This window comes from Berghia stephanieae, chromosome 4 (genome assembly GCF_034508935.2).
Source record: "Berghia stephanieae isolate SIO BIC M18660-M18661 chromosome 4, UCSD_Bste_1.3, whole genome shotgun sequence".
NCBI lineage: Eukaryota > Metazoa > Mollusca > Gastropoda > Nudibranchia > Aeolidiidae > Berghia > Berghia stephanieae.
In genome coordinates, this window is record NC_088363.1 from 3,762,896 (window position 1) to 3,781,948 (window position 19,053).

General features: G+C 36.6%; 1 protein-coding gene across 1 annotated transcript in view; it reads right to left on the minus strand.

The window, feature by feature from the left end:
• Positions 1-14,787, minus strand: part of LOC144969912 (uncharacterized) — a 40,759-nt gene extending 25,972 nt beyond the window's left edge. The window contains exons 1-5 of the mRNA XM_078908977.1: positions 14,424-14,787; positions 11,167-11,365; positions 8,855-9,084; positions 5,295-5,449; positions 1,147-1,389 (exon numbers count right to left, since the gene is read on the minus strand). Of these exons, the coding sequence (XP_078765103.1) occupies positions 1,147-1,389; positions 5,295-5,449; positions 8,855-9,084; positions 11,167-11,227 (689 nt within the window). The 5' untranslated portion in view covers positions 11,228-11,365; positions 14,424-14,787. The remainder of the gene's footprint in view (positions 1-1,146; positions 1,390-5,294; positions 5,450-8,854; positions 9,085-11,166; positions 11,366-14,423) is intronic.
• Positions 14,788-19,053: the final 4,266 nt, after the last annotated feature.

Here is a 19,053-nt window from a genome sequence, read left to right on the forward strand (position 1 = left end):
CTTTTGCACATTTTGGACAAATTCTTTGATTCTTTTTTTTTAAATTATTTTTGCGAAATTTGCGTTCTTCGCGGTGATGAAGATTGTTATTGTAATTTTGCTTTCCCAACTTTGTGCCTATTTCCAAATCAGCATAATTGCTGGCAAAATTGTCCATTTTGGTACCATAACTTTGCATAACTATTAGTTTGAAATCGCGTAGTTCCGTAGGAATATTTTATTACATGGGTTACATGTACTTAGTTGTTAGGTGTCATACAACATATTTAGCAACCTGCAAAATTCATCATTTTCTTTGGAAAATTTTGAAAAATTTTATGCAACAAACCACGGGTCAGGAGGATACAGTTAGGTACGGGTAAACATGGTGTGGCTTACCCTATGTAATTGAGGCCTAAGGCAAAAAGACCAGCAATTTCCATCTTTTGTCACCCAATAAATGACAAAAATTGTAGTTTTCTCTTAATAATGAGAAGGTCATCACATCATCATTGGGAATCATATTTTCTTTTTTACTTAAAGAAAGTATATCTAATGGAAACCATAAACTTAACCCAACTTTATTGTTTAGAGAGAGATTCTATTCCTAGCATCCTAAATCTTCACAACAAAATATACTTTTGAATTACAGATACTTGCGATGGGTATGGTTATTACATGGCTACGGGAATGGGCAGGAAGGTCACATACTGTGTCTTCTATTCCCCTATATATGGTTTCCAACTTGCTTTCTGCCTTTGTCTTGGAATGAAATTACTTGATTTCGTCCTTTACCTGTACGGGGCCCTTAGCGGGGAGGGAAGCAGTTAAATGTATAGTTATAGTTTTGGGAGATGTTATATTTTTAGTTGTTAGTCATCTCTCTGTTTTGTTTTGTTTTATTTTCAATGTATAATGTAATCATATGAATGTTCCTCTTAGTCGAATCATCTGATTGTGTCTGTTTGAGACTTATAGGTGATTTCAAACTCATTGATAGTATGTACTTGGAATCTACATCTAATCCCTATTTGTACCATTCCCCTTAATTTTACATTTCTCGTGTGCTTTTAATATCCTATGTTTTTCCTTTTTACAGGCGCTGAAATGACCAAAATGTGTTGCACGCGCGGTAAAGCCATTAAAAACGAATGCAAACAAACTTACCTTTTATTTAAATAGATGGTTATATTAATTGCGTGGAGATCTTTTTGATTAGGTGACAGCTCTGTGTCTGTGACGTCATTAAGCCAGTCTCGGTCTGCGTTACCAAGCATTCCGGAAGATTGACCTTTGTGAGAAACTCCGACCACTAGTTCCCCCTTGACGTTGGCGATCATAATTTCGTGAGTTCCAGTGACAATTACTCTCATCACATCATTGAGTAACTTTCGAAGATGAAACTCCCCGCTAAACCCGCAGCAGCATAAGAATGATACATAAATAATAGATTTTATTTTTTTTTAAAACAAACAAAACACAAAGACTACTATACCATGAGTGATTACGGCCCCACAGGGTTAATTATTGCCACAACTTTAATTACGGCAAAATATTAAAATAGATACAAAGAGTACGTGTCTTACACGCTATTTCAAAATTGAATCTACTTTTGACTTTAACAAATTAACCGTCGGACTTATCGTAAATCCTTTACATTCCTTGCAGGGCTTCAACAGTACATCTCCACAATATTCTGTTCTTTTTCATCTTCTTCATCTCTCCCCATGACATTCCAGCCAACTTCACCTCTTCCTTACAAGACCTTCCCCATGTTTTCCTTGGCCTCCCAACATTTTTCCCCCTGATTGTTACAGTTCAAACCTTGCCTCCTCGTCATGTTGGTTTTCTGAAAGTGTGACCAATCCAGTTCCATTTTCTTGTTGAGATTTGTTGCTAATTTCCTCTTGTCCAACTTTCAACTACAAGTCTTTATTACTGATTTTCTCAGGCCATCTGATACCGTGTATGTCTTGAGCACACGTGTTTGTGGAGGTTTGAAGCTTTTTCCAAAGAGTACTGGTCACTCTTCATGTTTCTGAGCCATAAAGAAGGACTACTTTAAGTTAGTGTTGTATATTCTGAATTTGTTTTTCAGTGACAGATTTGTTAATTTCCATATAGGTTTGAGAATAATAACTGCATGTTGTGCTTTTCATATTCTAGCCTTTAAGTCTTCGTATGTTCCTCTGGAGATTGAAACAATGCTACCCAAATATAAAAATTTGTTTACGTCCCTCCACTTACTGAGATGGGTGTTTAATTCAGAAAAGTGAGTGGAGCAGGCACTTATGTTGGTAACAACAAGATATGAAGTGAATAGAAAAGTGCCAGAAGACAATAGAGAATAAAAATTTTTTCGCGGCGGTGGTGGGGTTTGAACCTGCGACCTTATTGGTACGACAACTCCGCCTGGCAGGTGAGAGCGTGGCTCTACCGTGTGAGCTATCCACGAACACAAAAATATTCGTTTCAAACTCAAAGTCATTACTAGATCCCTCTCTCACCCACTTCTTGAGACCGCCGATTCGTTCGTACACCACCATCGCGAATAATTTTGACCAGCAGTTAAGCTTAATAGCCAATATTCTCAACACAAACATATAACAAAGAAACGATTGAGACATTGAGTATGCTCCGGTGTATGGGGTGAATTTTTAATTCAGAAAAGTGAGTGGAGCAGGCACTTATGTTGGTAACAACAAGATATGAAGTGAATAGAAAAGTGCCAGAAGACAATAGAGAATAAAAATTTTTTCGCGCGGTGGTGGGGTTTGAACCTGCGACCTTATTGGTACGACAACTCCGCCTGGCAGGTGAGAGCGTGGCTCTACCGTGTGAGCTATCCACGAACACAAAAATATTCGTTTCAAACTCAAAGTCATTACTAGATCCCTCTCTCACCCACTTCTTGAGACCGCCGATTCGTTCGTACACCACCATCGCGAATAATTTTGACCAGCAGTTAAGCTTAATAGCCAATATTCTCAACACAAACATATAACAAAGAAACGATTGAGACATTGAGTATGCTCCGGTGTATGGGGTGAATTTTTAATTCAGAAAAGTGAGTGGAGCAGGCACTTATGTTGGTAACAACAAGATATGAAGTGAATAGAAAAGTGCCAGAAGACAATAGAGAATAAAAATTTTTTCGCGGCGGTGGTGGGGTTTGAACCTGCGACCTTATTGGTACGACAACTCCGCCTGGCAGGTGAGAGCGTGGCTCTACCGTGTGAGCTATCCACGAACACAAAAATATTCGTTTCAAACTCAAAGTCATTACTAGATCCCTCTCTCACCCACTTCTTGAGACCGCCGATTCGTTCGTACACCACCATCGCGAATAATTTTGACCAGCAGTTAAGCTTAATAGCCAATATTCTCAACACAAACATATAACAAAGAAACGATTGAGACATTGAGTATGCTCCGGTGTATGGGGTGAATTTTTAATTCAGAAAAGTGAGTGGAATTTTTATTCTCTATTGTCTTCTGGCACTTTTCTATTCACTTCATATCTTGTTGTTACCAACATAAGTGCCTGCTCCACTCACTTTTCTGAATTAAAAATTCACCCCATACACCGGAGCATACTCAATGTCTCAATCGTTTCTTTGTTATATGTTTGTGTTGAGAATATTGGCTATTAAGCTTAACTGCTGGTCAAAATTATTCGCGATGGTGGTGTACGAACGAATCGGCGGTCTCAAGAAGTGGGTGAGAGAGGGATCTAGTAATGACTTTGAGTTTGAAACGAATATTTTTGTGTTCGTGGATAGCTCACACGGTAGAGCCACGCTCTCACCTGCCAGGCGGAGTTGTCGTACCAATAAGGTCGCAGGTTCAAACCCCACCACCGCCGCGAAAAAATTTTTATTCTCTATTGTCTTCTGGCACTTTTCTATTCACTTCATATCTTGTTGAGATGGGTGTTGTGTTGTTGTTTAGGAGTCTCATCACCTTTGTTTTCTTTGTGTATATTCTTAAACCGGTCTGTGCTGCTTCCTGCCTTGAACATGACTGTCTGTGTTTTCTTGTAAATGCTGATGGGATTGTGACAATAAACAAATATCATTGACAAAGTAAGGGCCTCAATATTGAATAAGGTTCCCTTTTATTCCAGAAGACAGAGTAATTCCTTTCAGTTTTTCTTTGAGTGATGTTATTGCTTAATACCACAGATTTCTACCTAACTGTGCTTGATACAAACTTTCTTCTGGACGCGATGTATATGACTGTATCCGCATGATATAATTTTATTTTGTCTTTGAAAAGCGCTTCCGAGCACTTTTGATGGAAATAGCCGCTATAGATATTATTATTATTATTATTATTATTATTATTATTATTATTATTATTATTATTATTATTATTATTATTATTATCATTATTATTATCATCATCATCATCATCATCATCATCATCATCATCATCATCATCATCATCATCATCATCATCATCATCATCATTATTATTATTATTATTATTATTATTATTATTATTATTATTATTATTATTATTATTATTGATATTATTATTATTATTATACAAGTAAAGTTTTAACATGTGATCCAAAGGTGTCAAATATATTCATAAAGAGAATTCATTCTATTCCAATCTGAATGTCGTCCCTTTCCCAATGGGCATGATCTATATTACTTTTCCATGTGGTCGAGGTCATTGGTCACATTGGAATGTCTCAAAGTGTCCCACATAGTGAAAAGTGCTCACAGATTTTGAAACATCTAACATCACGATTGGTCATTGTGTTCAGTTTGACACATGTGTATGTTTATAACTTTTGTAAACCAAAGCAGCGTGTTTACATTTGTTAAGAAATATCCAATCGTTGGACATCAACAAGTCATGTGATTGATGACTTGGTTGGGCGAAAACATGAATATAGATAGTGCGCTTGGCTAAGAAGCTCATAACATTGCCATCCGGAAGTATAACGGACCAACACACAAAACTATGTGTATCGATGATTGTTTATAGTCAGGTTAATACAATTCAGTGAGCATTACTCATAAACGAGGATGGCAAAAAACAATAACAAAGACCTGAGTGACGTCATCTCCGAACTATCTATAGAAAGAACGAAGATGACGTCACTCAAGCCTTTGTTATTGTATTTTGCCATCCGCTTTTGTGAGTGATTCTCACTAAACTGTATTAACCTGACTATAAACGTTCATGGATACACCTAGTTTTGTGTGTTGGTCCGTTATACTTCCGGATGGCAATGTTATGAGCTTCTTAGCCAAGCGCATACTATCTATAGATCGCTCCCATTATTCATAACAACAAACCTGTCATAAATGAACGGAGCCAATCTCACTTCCTCTCCGTTCATGAACTGACGCGTTCCGCCCTCGTCGTCCACAGCGAATGACACGATGTGATAGTCTTTGTATTTAACCGCTACTTCCTTTATGAAGAGGCAATGGGGAGATCCTACACACAGCTGCAAATATGTAGTGGATCTGACATTATTATTATTATTATTATTATTATTATTATTATTATTATTATTATTATTATTATTATTATTATTATTATTATTATTATTATTATTATTATTATTATTATTATTATTATTATTATTATTATTATTATTATCGTCATCATCATCATTATCATCATCATCATCACCATAATCGTCTAATGGCCTAATATAATAATTAATTGTCAATCTTCACACATACACACCCACACACCCACACCCACACAAACACATATTTATATATATATATATATTATATATATATATATATATATATATATATATATATATATATATACATACATACACACACAGACATAGTCACAGACACATTCATTTGTATTGATACTGTGCGTGTCGGTAAAATACTCACGTCATCCATCAGTCAAATTAAACAGAAGAATACACAAAACAGATTGATGTATTTTAGTGAGACCTTCTCAATAACAGGCTGTTTAAAATCAATAACAAGGGGCTGTTTGACGTCAACTTTGTTCCTTCCATATGGTCACACACACACACACACACACACACACGCATACACACACACGCACATATATATAGATAGTATGCAGATGACGTCACTCAGGCCTTTGTTATTGTTTTTGCCATCCGCGTTTGTGAGTTGTTCTCACTAAACTGTATTAACCAGACTATAAAAGTTCATGGTTACACAGAGTTTGTGTGTTGGTCCATTATACTTCCGGATGACAATGTTGTGAACTCCTTGGCCAAGCTCATTCTATCTATCTATCTATCTATAAATAAATAAATATATATATATATATATATAATATATATATATATATATATATATATATATATATATATATATATATATATATATATATATATATATATATATATATATATGCCACAGAAACATGTGTATTGGCCATATAAGTGAGTGAATCCATTCATAGTATATATATATATATATATAATACATCACTAAGTGTAATCTAAAAAGTATCATTTACATGTATATTACAACACTAAAACTAAAACCAATAATTAAACGTTTGTAGTCTGGTTAATACAATTTAGTGAAAATTACTCATAAACGCGGATGGCAAAAAAAAAAAAACAACAAAAGAATAACAAAGACCCGAGTGACGTCAACTTCATTCTATCTATCTTCATTCTATCTATATATACCCCAGTAGATAGATAGTTCGAAGATGACGTCACTCAGGTCATTGTTGATGATTTTTGCCATCCGCGTTTATGAGTAATGCTCACTGAACTGTATTAACCCGACTATAAACGTTCATGGATACACACAGTTTTGTGTGTTGGTCCGTTATACTTCCGGATGGCAATGTTATGAGCTTCTTAGCCAAGCGCATACTATCTATAAAATCACCCATGCACAAACAAACAACACCCATAATTCGTGACTAATCGCCTGGAAACGGTATCACATCGTTATTGACGAGATTTTTAGTGGAACATCTTCAGCTCAACGTCTACAATAATAGGGCAGAGAAGTCGTGACGTCACACCCTCTTATCTTCCGGTTCAAATCTCATTGGAAATGTGTAACCAGTCCTTAGGACAATACTAACGAAAGAGTGAAAATGGAGAGGCTTCGTATGAGAACAATACAAACAATGGACGTTTCGGCTACAAACCCTTCGTCAGCACAACAATGCATTCATACTGCAACCACAATTGAGTACAGAGGATACAAGTTATTTTTACATTATATTTTTTATTTGTTTTCCACGTTAATTTGTGTACTGTAGTGCTGACGAAGGGTTTGTATCCGAAACGTCCATTGTCTGCATTGTTCCCATGAAATGAAGTCTCTCCATTCATTTTCACTCTTTCGTTAGTATTTTCACGATCACATCACAGGCCTCAGGCAGCCCCTACCGTTTTCTGCCTTAGGACAATGTAGTATAGATAGTTCGAAGATGACGTCACACAGGTCTTTGTTATTGTTTTTTGCCATCCGCGTTTATGAGTAATGCTCACTGAACTGTATTAACCCGACTATAAACGTTCATGGATACACAGTTTTGTGTGTTGGTCCGTTATATTTCCGGATGGAAATGTTATGAGCTTCTTAGCCAAGCGCACACGAGTATGCGCTTGGCTAAGAAGCTCATAACATTGCCACCCGGAAGAATAACGGAACAACGCACAAAACTGTGTCCGAAAGCGAGTGTCATACCACTAGACCACATAGCCGCAGAATAGAAATAGATGCCGTCAGTCTGGACCCAGAAGATCAATCACACAATGTATGTATCCAATCCATCGGAAGACTGGCTTTCCACTTCCAATCAGATTGGAACCAGAATTTTGACATCACATTCTCTTGTTTCCTTTCAAGTTGAAATGATTACCCTCATTGTATAGAGTAAATTTTGTTTCTTCAACTGCTAAAATCATGGATTTTCTAATAGGGAACACAAGTGTGACGTCATAAAACTGGTTTCAATCTCATTCGAAGTGTAATACCACTCTTCCGGAGGACGGACTACATACCTTGTGGAATTGATCTTCTGGTTTCAGAGTGATGGCATCTTATTTTCTAGTCTAGACATATACTGGTCGTCAAAAAAAGATCATCAATTCTCGCTCTTTTACGTCCCGTAATCTTAAGAATCTGCTTATAAATCCTACTAGATACTATAAATAGTCATGCCGCCTTATGATTCATTTTCAATATGCAATCACTTCATGATTAGTCCTTTGACTTTGAAGCACTTGTTTACATACACACATCCAATGCGTTTGGAACTGGAAGAGTAGAAGATGTGAGACGCGCCACAACGTCTCTGTCCCAATCTGATTGCTTTGACTAAATAAATGTCTTTTTTTTTCTTCCTTAATCTAGATCAAATAATCAGAAAAGAGAATAACCGCCTTCGAAATGAAATGCTATAGAAAAATCTTACGCATCCCGTGGACAAACAAAGAAAGCAATGCAAACATCATGAAAACACTAGGACTAAAAAAGTCCCTGCTAATGAGTAAGATAAAAAAGCTGAAACTCAATTACTTTGGGCACCTGAAAAGACACGACACACTAGAGAGAGATGTACTGGAGGGCATGGCGGAGGGCAAAAGAGGCAGAGGAAGACCACAAAGAAGATGGCAACAGGATATACAGGAATGGCTCAACAACGGCGTGACGGAATATGGCAGATGGGCACAAGACAGAGACTTCTTCCGAAGGACTGTGTGGGAGGCTACGTCCAAGTGATATGCCACAGAGAGAGAGAGAGAGAGAGAGAGAGAGAGAGAGAGAGAGAGAGAGAGAGAGAGAGAGAGAGAGAGAGAGAGAATCTAGATCATTCCGATATAATAACGTTTTGACACGGTAAAGTAACACACATATTCACGCATGTTTACCTTATAGAACGCGTCAATGATGAGGTTTGGCGTTTTCAGAAGACGGTAAGCACCAGGTTGCACCAGTGTAATGGACGCCCCGTCTAGAGTGATGATTTCCCGGTTGTAGGTGACTGCGTAAAAACCCAATCCAAAAGAGCTGCGTACTTGGAAGGCAGTTGCGCAATCTTTCCCAACGAATCCAGTTGTACACGTGTTGCATGTGTAGTTCTCGTCGTAGCTGACAAATCCTAGAAGGAGAGGCAACGGGATGATTGGTGTTGCCACCGTTAGAACATTGAACATACTAAGCAGCTGAATCACCCAGACCGTAGCCATGGTTAACGTATAGCTTGACACTGACCAAAAAGTCTTTGGTCGCAAAAGAAAACAAATCGTGAGTTGTATTCAATAGTTCAACTCAATGGAATCACTTGTTTCCTTCAGCTCAACTAACGACAACACACGAGACGCTGCACAAACCTTTAAAATGACGTCAAACTGTAGAGGGTTCTAGCGTAGCCATCGTTAAGGCATAGCCTGACACTGAACCCCAAAATGACTGGCATTTTGACGTCATTATTTGATTTTTGCACCGCCTAGTGAGTTGTCGTTAGTAGTGCTCATGGAAACAAGCGGTCCCATTGGTTAAACTATTGAATACAACTCATTTTGTTTTCTTTTGTGGCCAAAGACTGGCATTATGACGTCATTTTTTGGTCAGTGTCAGTCTATAAGTTAACGATGGCTACGATTCTAGTGTCAGACGTTAACGATGCTACGGCAAGACTGCAGGTCTGATATCCCTAAAAAGACACATGGTTAACCACACCTCTCGGACAATCGTCATAATGTAAACAATGGCAGGGGTTAGGTGTAAACATCTATTTACAATAGAAAATAAGATATCATCACTCTGAAAACAGAATATGAATTACACAAGGTAAATATCCGGTCCTCCGGAAGAGTGGTTTTACACTTCCAATGAATCCAGTTTGTTTGTTTTTTGACATCATACATTTCTTCCCTATTACAAAAGTCCATTCACATGAGCAGCAGGCATCAAAGAGTTGTGGCTTTTATTTTTTCTCTGAATTGTCTGATTTGTGAGTTTTGTTCACTGATAGAAATTAGTTAGTAACAAAGAGATTGTTTTAGTGTCAATAGACACTTAGATAACCACGCCTTTCGGACAATCGTCGTAATGGCAGTTATTGGTAAACATAGCGAACTACGCATACGGGCAACACAGAAAACTATGTGTAAACTTAAACGTTTATAATATGATCAAGAAAATCATGTGATAACTAGTCATCCGTTTGGTGGTATAATAACAATAACAATGATCAGAGAGAAGTCGATTTCATTCACGGTATTGTTTTTATATATTTAAAAAAGACTTTTTTGTCCGAGCACGTGTGAAGGTCTGTCACAAATACCATGTTTTGATTTGTCAAACATCTACTGGTTAATTGTTCTCATAATAGTATTCACTGTATCGATGGTAAGCATTTAGTTGAAATACTCATCACATCAGCAAGCCGGATATAACGAACCAGCTCACAAAACTATGTGTAATCCTGAACGTTTATAGACGGAACGAAAGTGATGTCACCCAGCTCTTTGCTATTGTTTTAGTCAGTCAGTGTTATGAGTAGTTTTTACTAAATTCTATCAATCAAACTATTAACGCGGATGTTGTGAGTCTGTTGGCTAAACGCAGACATCGTTAGTCTGATTGATAGAATTTAATGAGAATTACTCATAAAAATTGCTGGTTAAAAATAATAACACAAAGACCTGTGTGGCGTAGGGCCTTAAAGGCTATTAAGGCTAAGCCACAGGTCGTCATTGTCTTGATAATTTGTAAGAATTTAACAATAAAAAGTCACACCTTTAATTTTCTGTTTCACAAACAATGACATTCATTGTTGACCTTGTGTTAAAAAAAAACCTTTACAGTGCCTCAAAACTTGAACCAATCACACCGCTTTGAATTTACTACAGCTCGAGTCGTACTCGTGCCACTGACCAACCAATACAACGTGTTGCTTTAAAGGTTGAGAAGGCTTCCAGCCAATTCCCACGGTACAACCAAGCGATGCATTTCACGCTTGCCGTGTGCTATGACTGTGGGCATTAAGATGCATCTTGACTTTGAACGGAGTCATTGTGGCTTTCTTACTCGCAGCCACACACAATGGCCAAATTGTTCCATTAATCGGACTATACTGTTACATAGTTTTGTGTGTTGGTATATTATATCCGTCTGTCGGACGTCATGAATTTTCAACTAAACGCATAGCATCAATAAATCATCACAAGCCACTCACCTGTCATGAACATATCAAGGTTGTATTTCTTGCCGGCCCATCTCGAGGAACAAATGCACATTTCATTTCTGTCGCATACGCCATGGTTGTAACACTGGTTGCCCCTGCCGCATGTACCTTCGCAAGACGCGCCATAAAATCCGGGTCTACAATTGCAATGGCCAATATTCCTCTCCACTTCCACTTTCGCAAGTTCTGGCTGAAAATAGGGAAGAAATGCATTATGTCTATAAACCGGGTTTTTTTTTTCATTGGAAGTGTAAAACCACTTTTCCGGAGGACTGGATATAGATATGTATGGATATAGTATGCAGATGGCGTCACTCAGGTCTTTGTTATTGTTTTTTGCCATCCGCGTTTATTAGTAATGCTCACTGAACTGTATTAACCCGACTATAAACGTTCATGGATACACACAGTTTTGTGTGTTGGTCCGTTATACTTCCGGATGTCAATGTTATGAGCTTCTTAGACTAGCGCATACTATCTATATTATACCTTGTGTAATTGTGACCCTTCGTCTCGAAACGGTATGATGTCGGAATGAATTGGACCCCGAAAAGTGACTTTAGAATTAAATTGATAGTAAATGCCATTTTGAGCTGTTGTATTGTGAGAAATTGTCTTCATTCTGTAACATAACAAATCGAAACAAACCCCAAGTTTCATGTTTTTGTCAATAAATTCAATTTTTTGCAACCAAGTCATCCCGACATAATACCGTTTAGAGACGGTGAGTCACAATTGAGTATCTGGGTTCAGAGTGATGGTACTTATATTTTCTAATCTAAATAAATGACGGTCGTCAATAAAGATCATCGTCCTGTAATACCAAGAATATTTCTATAGATAGTTCAAAGTTGACGTCACTCAGGTCTTTATTATTGTTTTTTGCCATCCGTGTTTATGTGTAATTCTCACAAAACTATATTAACCTGACTATAAACGTTCAAGGTTACAAAACGTTTTATGTGTTGGTCCGTTATACTTCCGGATGGCAATGTTGTGAGCCCCTTAGCCAAGCGCATACTAGCGCATACTATCCAAACATCCTGTTACTGAAATAGTTATGCCATTTTTAATTAACCTATTCATTGCAACTTACCAACGTAGAAAGTTTTAAATACCTAGGTTCAATAGTGACAACAGATGGAAGATGTATCCGAGACATACGAGCAAGAATAACTCAAGCCAAACAGGCCTTCATGGACCTGGGAAACATTTTGAAAAACAAACAGATGTCGTTCGGGATTAGATTCCGAGTCTTGAAGTGCTACGTGTGGCCAATCTTGTTATACGGATGCGAAAGCTGGACTACAAATGCAGAAACACAAAAGAACATTGAAGCTTTTGAAATGTGGTGCTTGAGAAGGATGCAGAGAATATCGTATACTGCACACAAAACGAACGAAGAAGTGCTAAAACAAACATACCAACAAAGGAAACTAATGCCCTTAATAGCGGATCGACAACTATGCTTTTTCGGACACATAGTAAGGAAAGATAAAAATGAATACCTGGCAAGTTGTGGAAAAATACCTGGTAAACGCGCCCGGGGGAGACAAAGAAAAACACTCATAGACCAACTGAAGGGCTTCACCAACCTAACAATCCAAGAGCTGTTTGAAAAAGCAAGAGACAGGGAGGAATGGAGAGAGATAATTCATGCAGTATCCGAAGCCTGGACCAGGCATGGAACCTAGAAGAAGAAGAAGAAGAATTCATTGTTAGTACTCCGAAGGACTGGTTACATACATACATACTTCCAATGATTCAGGAACGAAAAGAGTAGAGGATTAGAAGTCACGACTTGTTTCCCAATTATGTAGAAATTATTGATGCATTGCGTGCGTACAGTAAGAAAACTCATAACACCTACCTACCGGACATGACGTACCAACACACCCACACTCACACACACAAACACACACACACACACGCAAAACAATAAAAAAAAACGAGTGGCCTTCAACGCTTAAAGTTTGATTTATAGATAGAACGGAGTTGACGTTACTCATGTCTTTGTTATTGTTTTTTGCCATCCACGTTTATGAGCAATTCTCACTTAACTGCATTATCCAGACTATAAAAGTTCATGGTTACACAGAGTTTTGTCTGTTGGTCCTTTATACTTCCGGGTGGAAATGTTGTGAGCTTCTTAGCCAAACGCATACTATATATACTATTTAACGAGAATTACTCATAAAAAGGGTGGTTAAAAACAATAATAAAGACCTGAGTGACGCCAGTTTCGCTCTCGATATAATGCGCTTGGCTAAGAAGCTCACAACATTGACATTCCGGAAATAGAACGGACCAACACACAAAACTCTGTGTAACCATGAACTTTTATAGTCTGGATAATGCAGTTTAGTGAGAATTGCTCATAAACGCGGATGGCAAAAAGCAATAACAAAGACCCGAGTGACCCTATCTTCGTTCCATCTATAGATAAAATGCGAAGCGTTATCAGTATCTGGAACTCGACGTTGTATCACTGGGTAAGGTACTTTACATACCCCTCTGGACTCAGGTGTAAATGAGTACCTGGTTACAGTCAGTGACGGGATATTATAAGAGTGCTAGTTCAAACAGGACGCCGAGGTGACTGGTATTGTATGAAATGGAAATTTGGCTCCAAATGGCCGATTGGGGGAATAAATGAAACATTGTGAAGCGCATTGCACAGGATTGATCTGTAAAAATGCTCTATATCCTTGTTCATATATTTACTTACACACACACACACACACACACACATACATATATATTATATATATATATATATATATATATATATATATATATATATATATATATATATATGCTGATTTATAGTTTATGAGTCATTTGTCGGTCGTGAATCTTAGATTGTTCCATGTCCTAACCCTATAATAATCGCTCGTCATCTAAGGCTTCAGGCTTATGGCTTAAAATATTTTTACTCAATCACATTTTTTGATAACGATGATGATGATGATGATGATGATGATGTTGATGATGATGATTATTATTATTATTATTATTATTATTATTATTATGATTATTATTATTATTATTATTATTATTATTATTATTATTATTATTATTATTATTATTATGAACCCAGATTTTAATATTGTTCGTGAAGTAAAAACCGTTGTAAAATGTTATCATTAATTATCTGATTTTTAAATTAAACTGCCTTGGTTTGATTTCTTATAGAAAACATATAGACGTCTAATGCATAAAATCCATGAAGTTATCTATTTTTTCACCTGGATAAAATCCCTTTATCAATGGGGTATTCAATATTTCAAGGAAAGAGGAGTACCAAGCAGCATCCTATCGTGGCCTTCGTAAAGTTATGGCCTGATACTGACCAAAACATGACGTCAAAATGCCATTCTTTTGCCACAAAAGAAAACAAATCGTGAGTTGTATTCAATAGTTCAACCAGTGAAATAACTAGTTTCCATGAGCTCTACTAACGACAACTCACTAGTCGGTGCAAAAACCAAATAATGACGTCAAACTGCCAGTCCTTTTGGATTTCAGTATCAGGCTATAACATAACGATGGCTACGATCCTATCCCCAGCAGAGATGGTGAAATTAGGTCGAGGTGATTTGCTCAAAATCGAAAGAGCACAGCAGTGAAATAAGTGTGAATGAGGAAGCAAAGGCCAAGCGAACTGACGCAGGGCCGCGCTGCACCATAATGCCAGCAATAAAATTCATCCACCGCCTTAAATATTATTTTTAACCCTTGTCCCAATTTTGACGAGATACTTTTGCTTTTATTTGTAATAACTTCTATAAATCGTAAATACAAGCATCCAAATTACTAAAAGTCATGAAATCCGTGTTCATTTACATCAAAAAGAAGATATCAATTTGGGTTTGGATGCCGGAACCATTCTTTTTTCGTCTTAATTATTTGATTCTAAATGGATCTGGCAATGGAACAAGCTGGCTGGTTTTGTAGCAGACGACATCAGGGTTGCCAGTTTGGCATTTTAAATGCCAGATTCCAAAAATCTGGCATTTTTGAAAACCGTTTGGCATTAGAAAAAATCATTTGGCATTTGGCATTTTCATTTGGCATTTTCTTTTCTTGTATATTATACTTCAAATGACACCTTTTCTTAATTATTTCTAAACGCGTAAAAACAAATCTCTTCACATCGCAAAACTTTGCTATTAAAACTGTGATGGATATTGTTTCTAATTTTTTTCTCTATAACTTCTTTGGACTCTGCACTTGAACCAGATTCAACAAAAAACATCATAAGAAACACGAAACAGTAAGTTTTCTTAATTGTCAATAATTATTTAACTGTTTACGTATTTACCTTTCATGTTAATGTATTTCTTTTTCATTCTTAAAATCCAACCGTGGTGTAGTGGTTTAGCACTTCACTTAGTAGTCAGTAGGTAAAAAATTACCCCAACAGGAAATTTAGTATAATTAAAAAAAAAAAAAAAAGAAAAAGAAAAGAAAACACGCAAGCCACCAGGATATGATAGTAAATTGTCTATCAAAAGTGAGTAGTTTTCTTAGTGGGGGTGGGAGTCAACAGACTTTGGCATTTTTTGGAGTGTTTTGGCATTTTTTGAGTCTTCCCCTGGCATTTTGTTGAAAAATAATCTGGCAACCCTGGACGACATGGCTGTTTACCGTTTTCAGTTTTCAATTTAATTTTTGTTTACTCGATGAAAAGGTGAGTTTATGTTACATACAATCGAATTGGCAAGATACCCGTTCACATTATCTTTTTGGTTTTTGTGATTGTGACACCTTGAGTTTTGATTGGTTCTTTTAGTTTAGTTTTTTAAAACAATCATCTGGGCCATTTAACCCGTTCTTTCAGTTTCAGACTGACTGTGTGAACTGAGACTGAACTCCTCCTCCCCCCCCCCCCCCCCCCCCCCCCCCGAATCTCTCTCTCTCTCTCTCTCTCTCTCTCTCTCTCTCTCTCTCTCTCTCTCTTTCTCTCTCTCTCTCTCTATCTATCTATCTATCTATCTCTCTCTCTCTCTCTCACACACAATATCCCCCCCCCCCCCCATATATCCCTCCATGTCCATCTCCACCTCTCTCTCTCTCTCTCTCTCTCTCTCTCTCTCTCTCTCTCTCTCTCTCTCTCTCCCTCTCTATCCCTCCCTCTCTCTCTCTCTCTCTCTCTCTCTCTCTCTCTCTCTCTCTCTCTCTCTCTCTCTCCCTCCCTCCCTCTCTGGCTCTATCTATCTATCTTGATCGTTTACTTAAGGCCATTTACTTTAAGTTGCATATCATGGGTATTAAAATAGTGTGCAACTAACACGCATCAGAGTATTATAAATGTCGAGCGTTTCTCATCCTCCTATGTTTTTGGGCACCCTTTAGAGAGAGTGTGTGTGTGTGTGTGTGTATGTGTTTATTGTGTGTTTGTGTGCATGTGTTGGTGCTTCGACAATATTGCATTATTATTATTATTATTATTATTATTATTATTATTATTATTATTATTATTATTATTATTATTATTATTACTGTTCTTAGTCTTCTTCTTCTTCTTCTTTTTCGTCTTCTTCTTCTTCTTCTTCTTCTTCTTCTTCTTCTTCTTCTTCTTCTTCTTCTTCTTCTTCTTCTTCTTCTTCTTCTTCTTCTTCTTCTTCTTCTTTTTCTTCTTATTATTATTATTATTATTATTATTATTATTATTATTATTATTACGCTCTCTCTATCTCTCTCTCTCTCTCTCTCTCTCTCTCTCTCTCTCTCTCTTTCTCTCTCTTTCTATCGTTTTAATTTTGATTTATAAACTTCTTATTTCTTTTTGAAGACACACACACACACACACACACACAAAACACACACACTCATAAACATAGGTACAAAAACAGAGATGTAAATTAAATAAACATTATGACTTTTAAGTTATATATTTAATGCAGCCACATAATAATTCTTCTTATTATGATACAGAATTCCTCCTATCCATCTGGAAAGTGAAAGCACTGTGTTGGTCCCCTTAGCCCATAATGCAGAGTGGAAATATATTCCGTGATCATTGCCCCAAAAGATTAAATGAAGACTTAATGAATTGAAGAACAAGCATGTTTGAGTTTGTATGAATTTGGTATTCTGATTTATCATGCACAATCCTCAAGTCAGTGCTTGAAGTTGGGCTGTCTACTTGCGATTGGAATAACAATAAATAATAATAATATTGATCAAGGAGGATAATGAGGATGAGGATATTAATAATAATGAATGATGATGAGGATGATAATTATAATGATAATAATAATAATAATAATAATAATAATAATAATAATAATAATAATGATGATGATGATGATGATGATGATGATGATGATGATGATGATGATGGTGATGGTGATGATGATGATGATGATGGTGATGATGATGATGATGATGATGATGATGATGATGATGATGATGATGATGATGATGATGATGAAAAAGAAGAAGAAGGAGAAGAAGAAGAAGAAGAAGAAGGCAACGACGACGACGACGATGATGATGATTACAACAATTCATACAAGTAATTTAAGACATTCTTAAAATCGTTTTATCTTCTTGAAACATAATTTGAATTTAAATGATTCTCAACTCACTGTACAGTAAATCAATTCTGTTTATATGCACTACCAAAGTCTAACATCAATAACACACTTTGCAGTGAGCTGGAATATCTACAGAAGTCATCCAAAATGTCATGCTAGAGCACACCACTGAAGGACTGGAGCTCAGCTCGTCGGTGGTTTTAGTAAGTAAGTAAATGATAACATATTTTTAAAGCTAACAAGTTCATCACCTGACAGCTAGTGCAGCGCTGCTATAATCTGACACATTGTTTTAAAAGATTCATCTAACCCTTTTTTTAATAAAATATCCAAACAGATTCTACATAAAGTATTATCATTGTATTTGTTTCTGTTATTGGCTGTAGAGCAGCTTTGAGTCAGAAACATTAACATTTCTTTCTTTGTCTGGTACCTTTCATAAACATTTTTTCAGTTCTTTATCTTACACCGGTTCCTGCTCCTTAATTTCTTAATTTTATATAGTCAGAAACATTCCATGTTAAGCATTTTTGTGGGTTTTTTTTAAAGCTGTTACTTTGATTTTTATATAATACTTTCTTTTACAATTGAAAGTTTTTGCGAGATTATTATTCACTCTTTATTTTGTAGTAGCACTTCTTAATAAAAATCTATTCTGGTGCATATTCAGTCCCACCTGCCCTCATCCAGGGCACAGACAAGTACATAGTGACATAAACAGGGAGACATATTGACACACATGGCGATTTTATTTGAAGTGTGTGTTATGAGCCTTTTTAAAAAGTTACATATCTTGATATGGCGGCTTTGTTGTCTTGTGGTATAAAAATGCCTTTGGGTCAGTAAGTTTCTGAATCAGTCCTTTGAGTAATCTAAGCGGAAGTTACTCTCTATAAAAGCTGTACTTTTTTTGGTGTGTTTTTTACTCATTGGTATTTAATTTTTAAGTTATAAGATTTTAGTTATTTTTAAAAATATGTGTGGCTGGCTGAGAAAACCCGGAAAGATGCGCAAATTTCATAAATGGAGTTATGAATGCAGTGGTGTAGACCACATCTTTCTGATCATTTACAACTTTAAATTTTCTTTCTATGTCTATTAGAACCCACATTATGCATTTTTTTTCTGAATAAAATTTGTTGCTATGGGAAACACTTTATCTCCGATTTTGGTTCATATCTCAAATCGAAGCTTGCCGCATCTTCCCAGGTTTTCTCAGCCAGCCTTACTAGTAGTATTTTGTAAGAGTATGGTAGAGTAAAACTTGTATTTCAATATTTTGTGAGTCACTGCCTTGAATAGATCATTTCAGGATGATTCAAATGCGTATAAC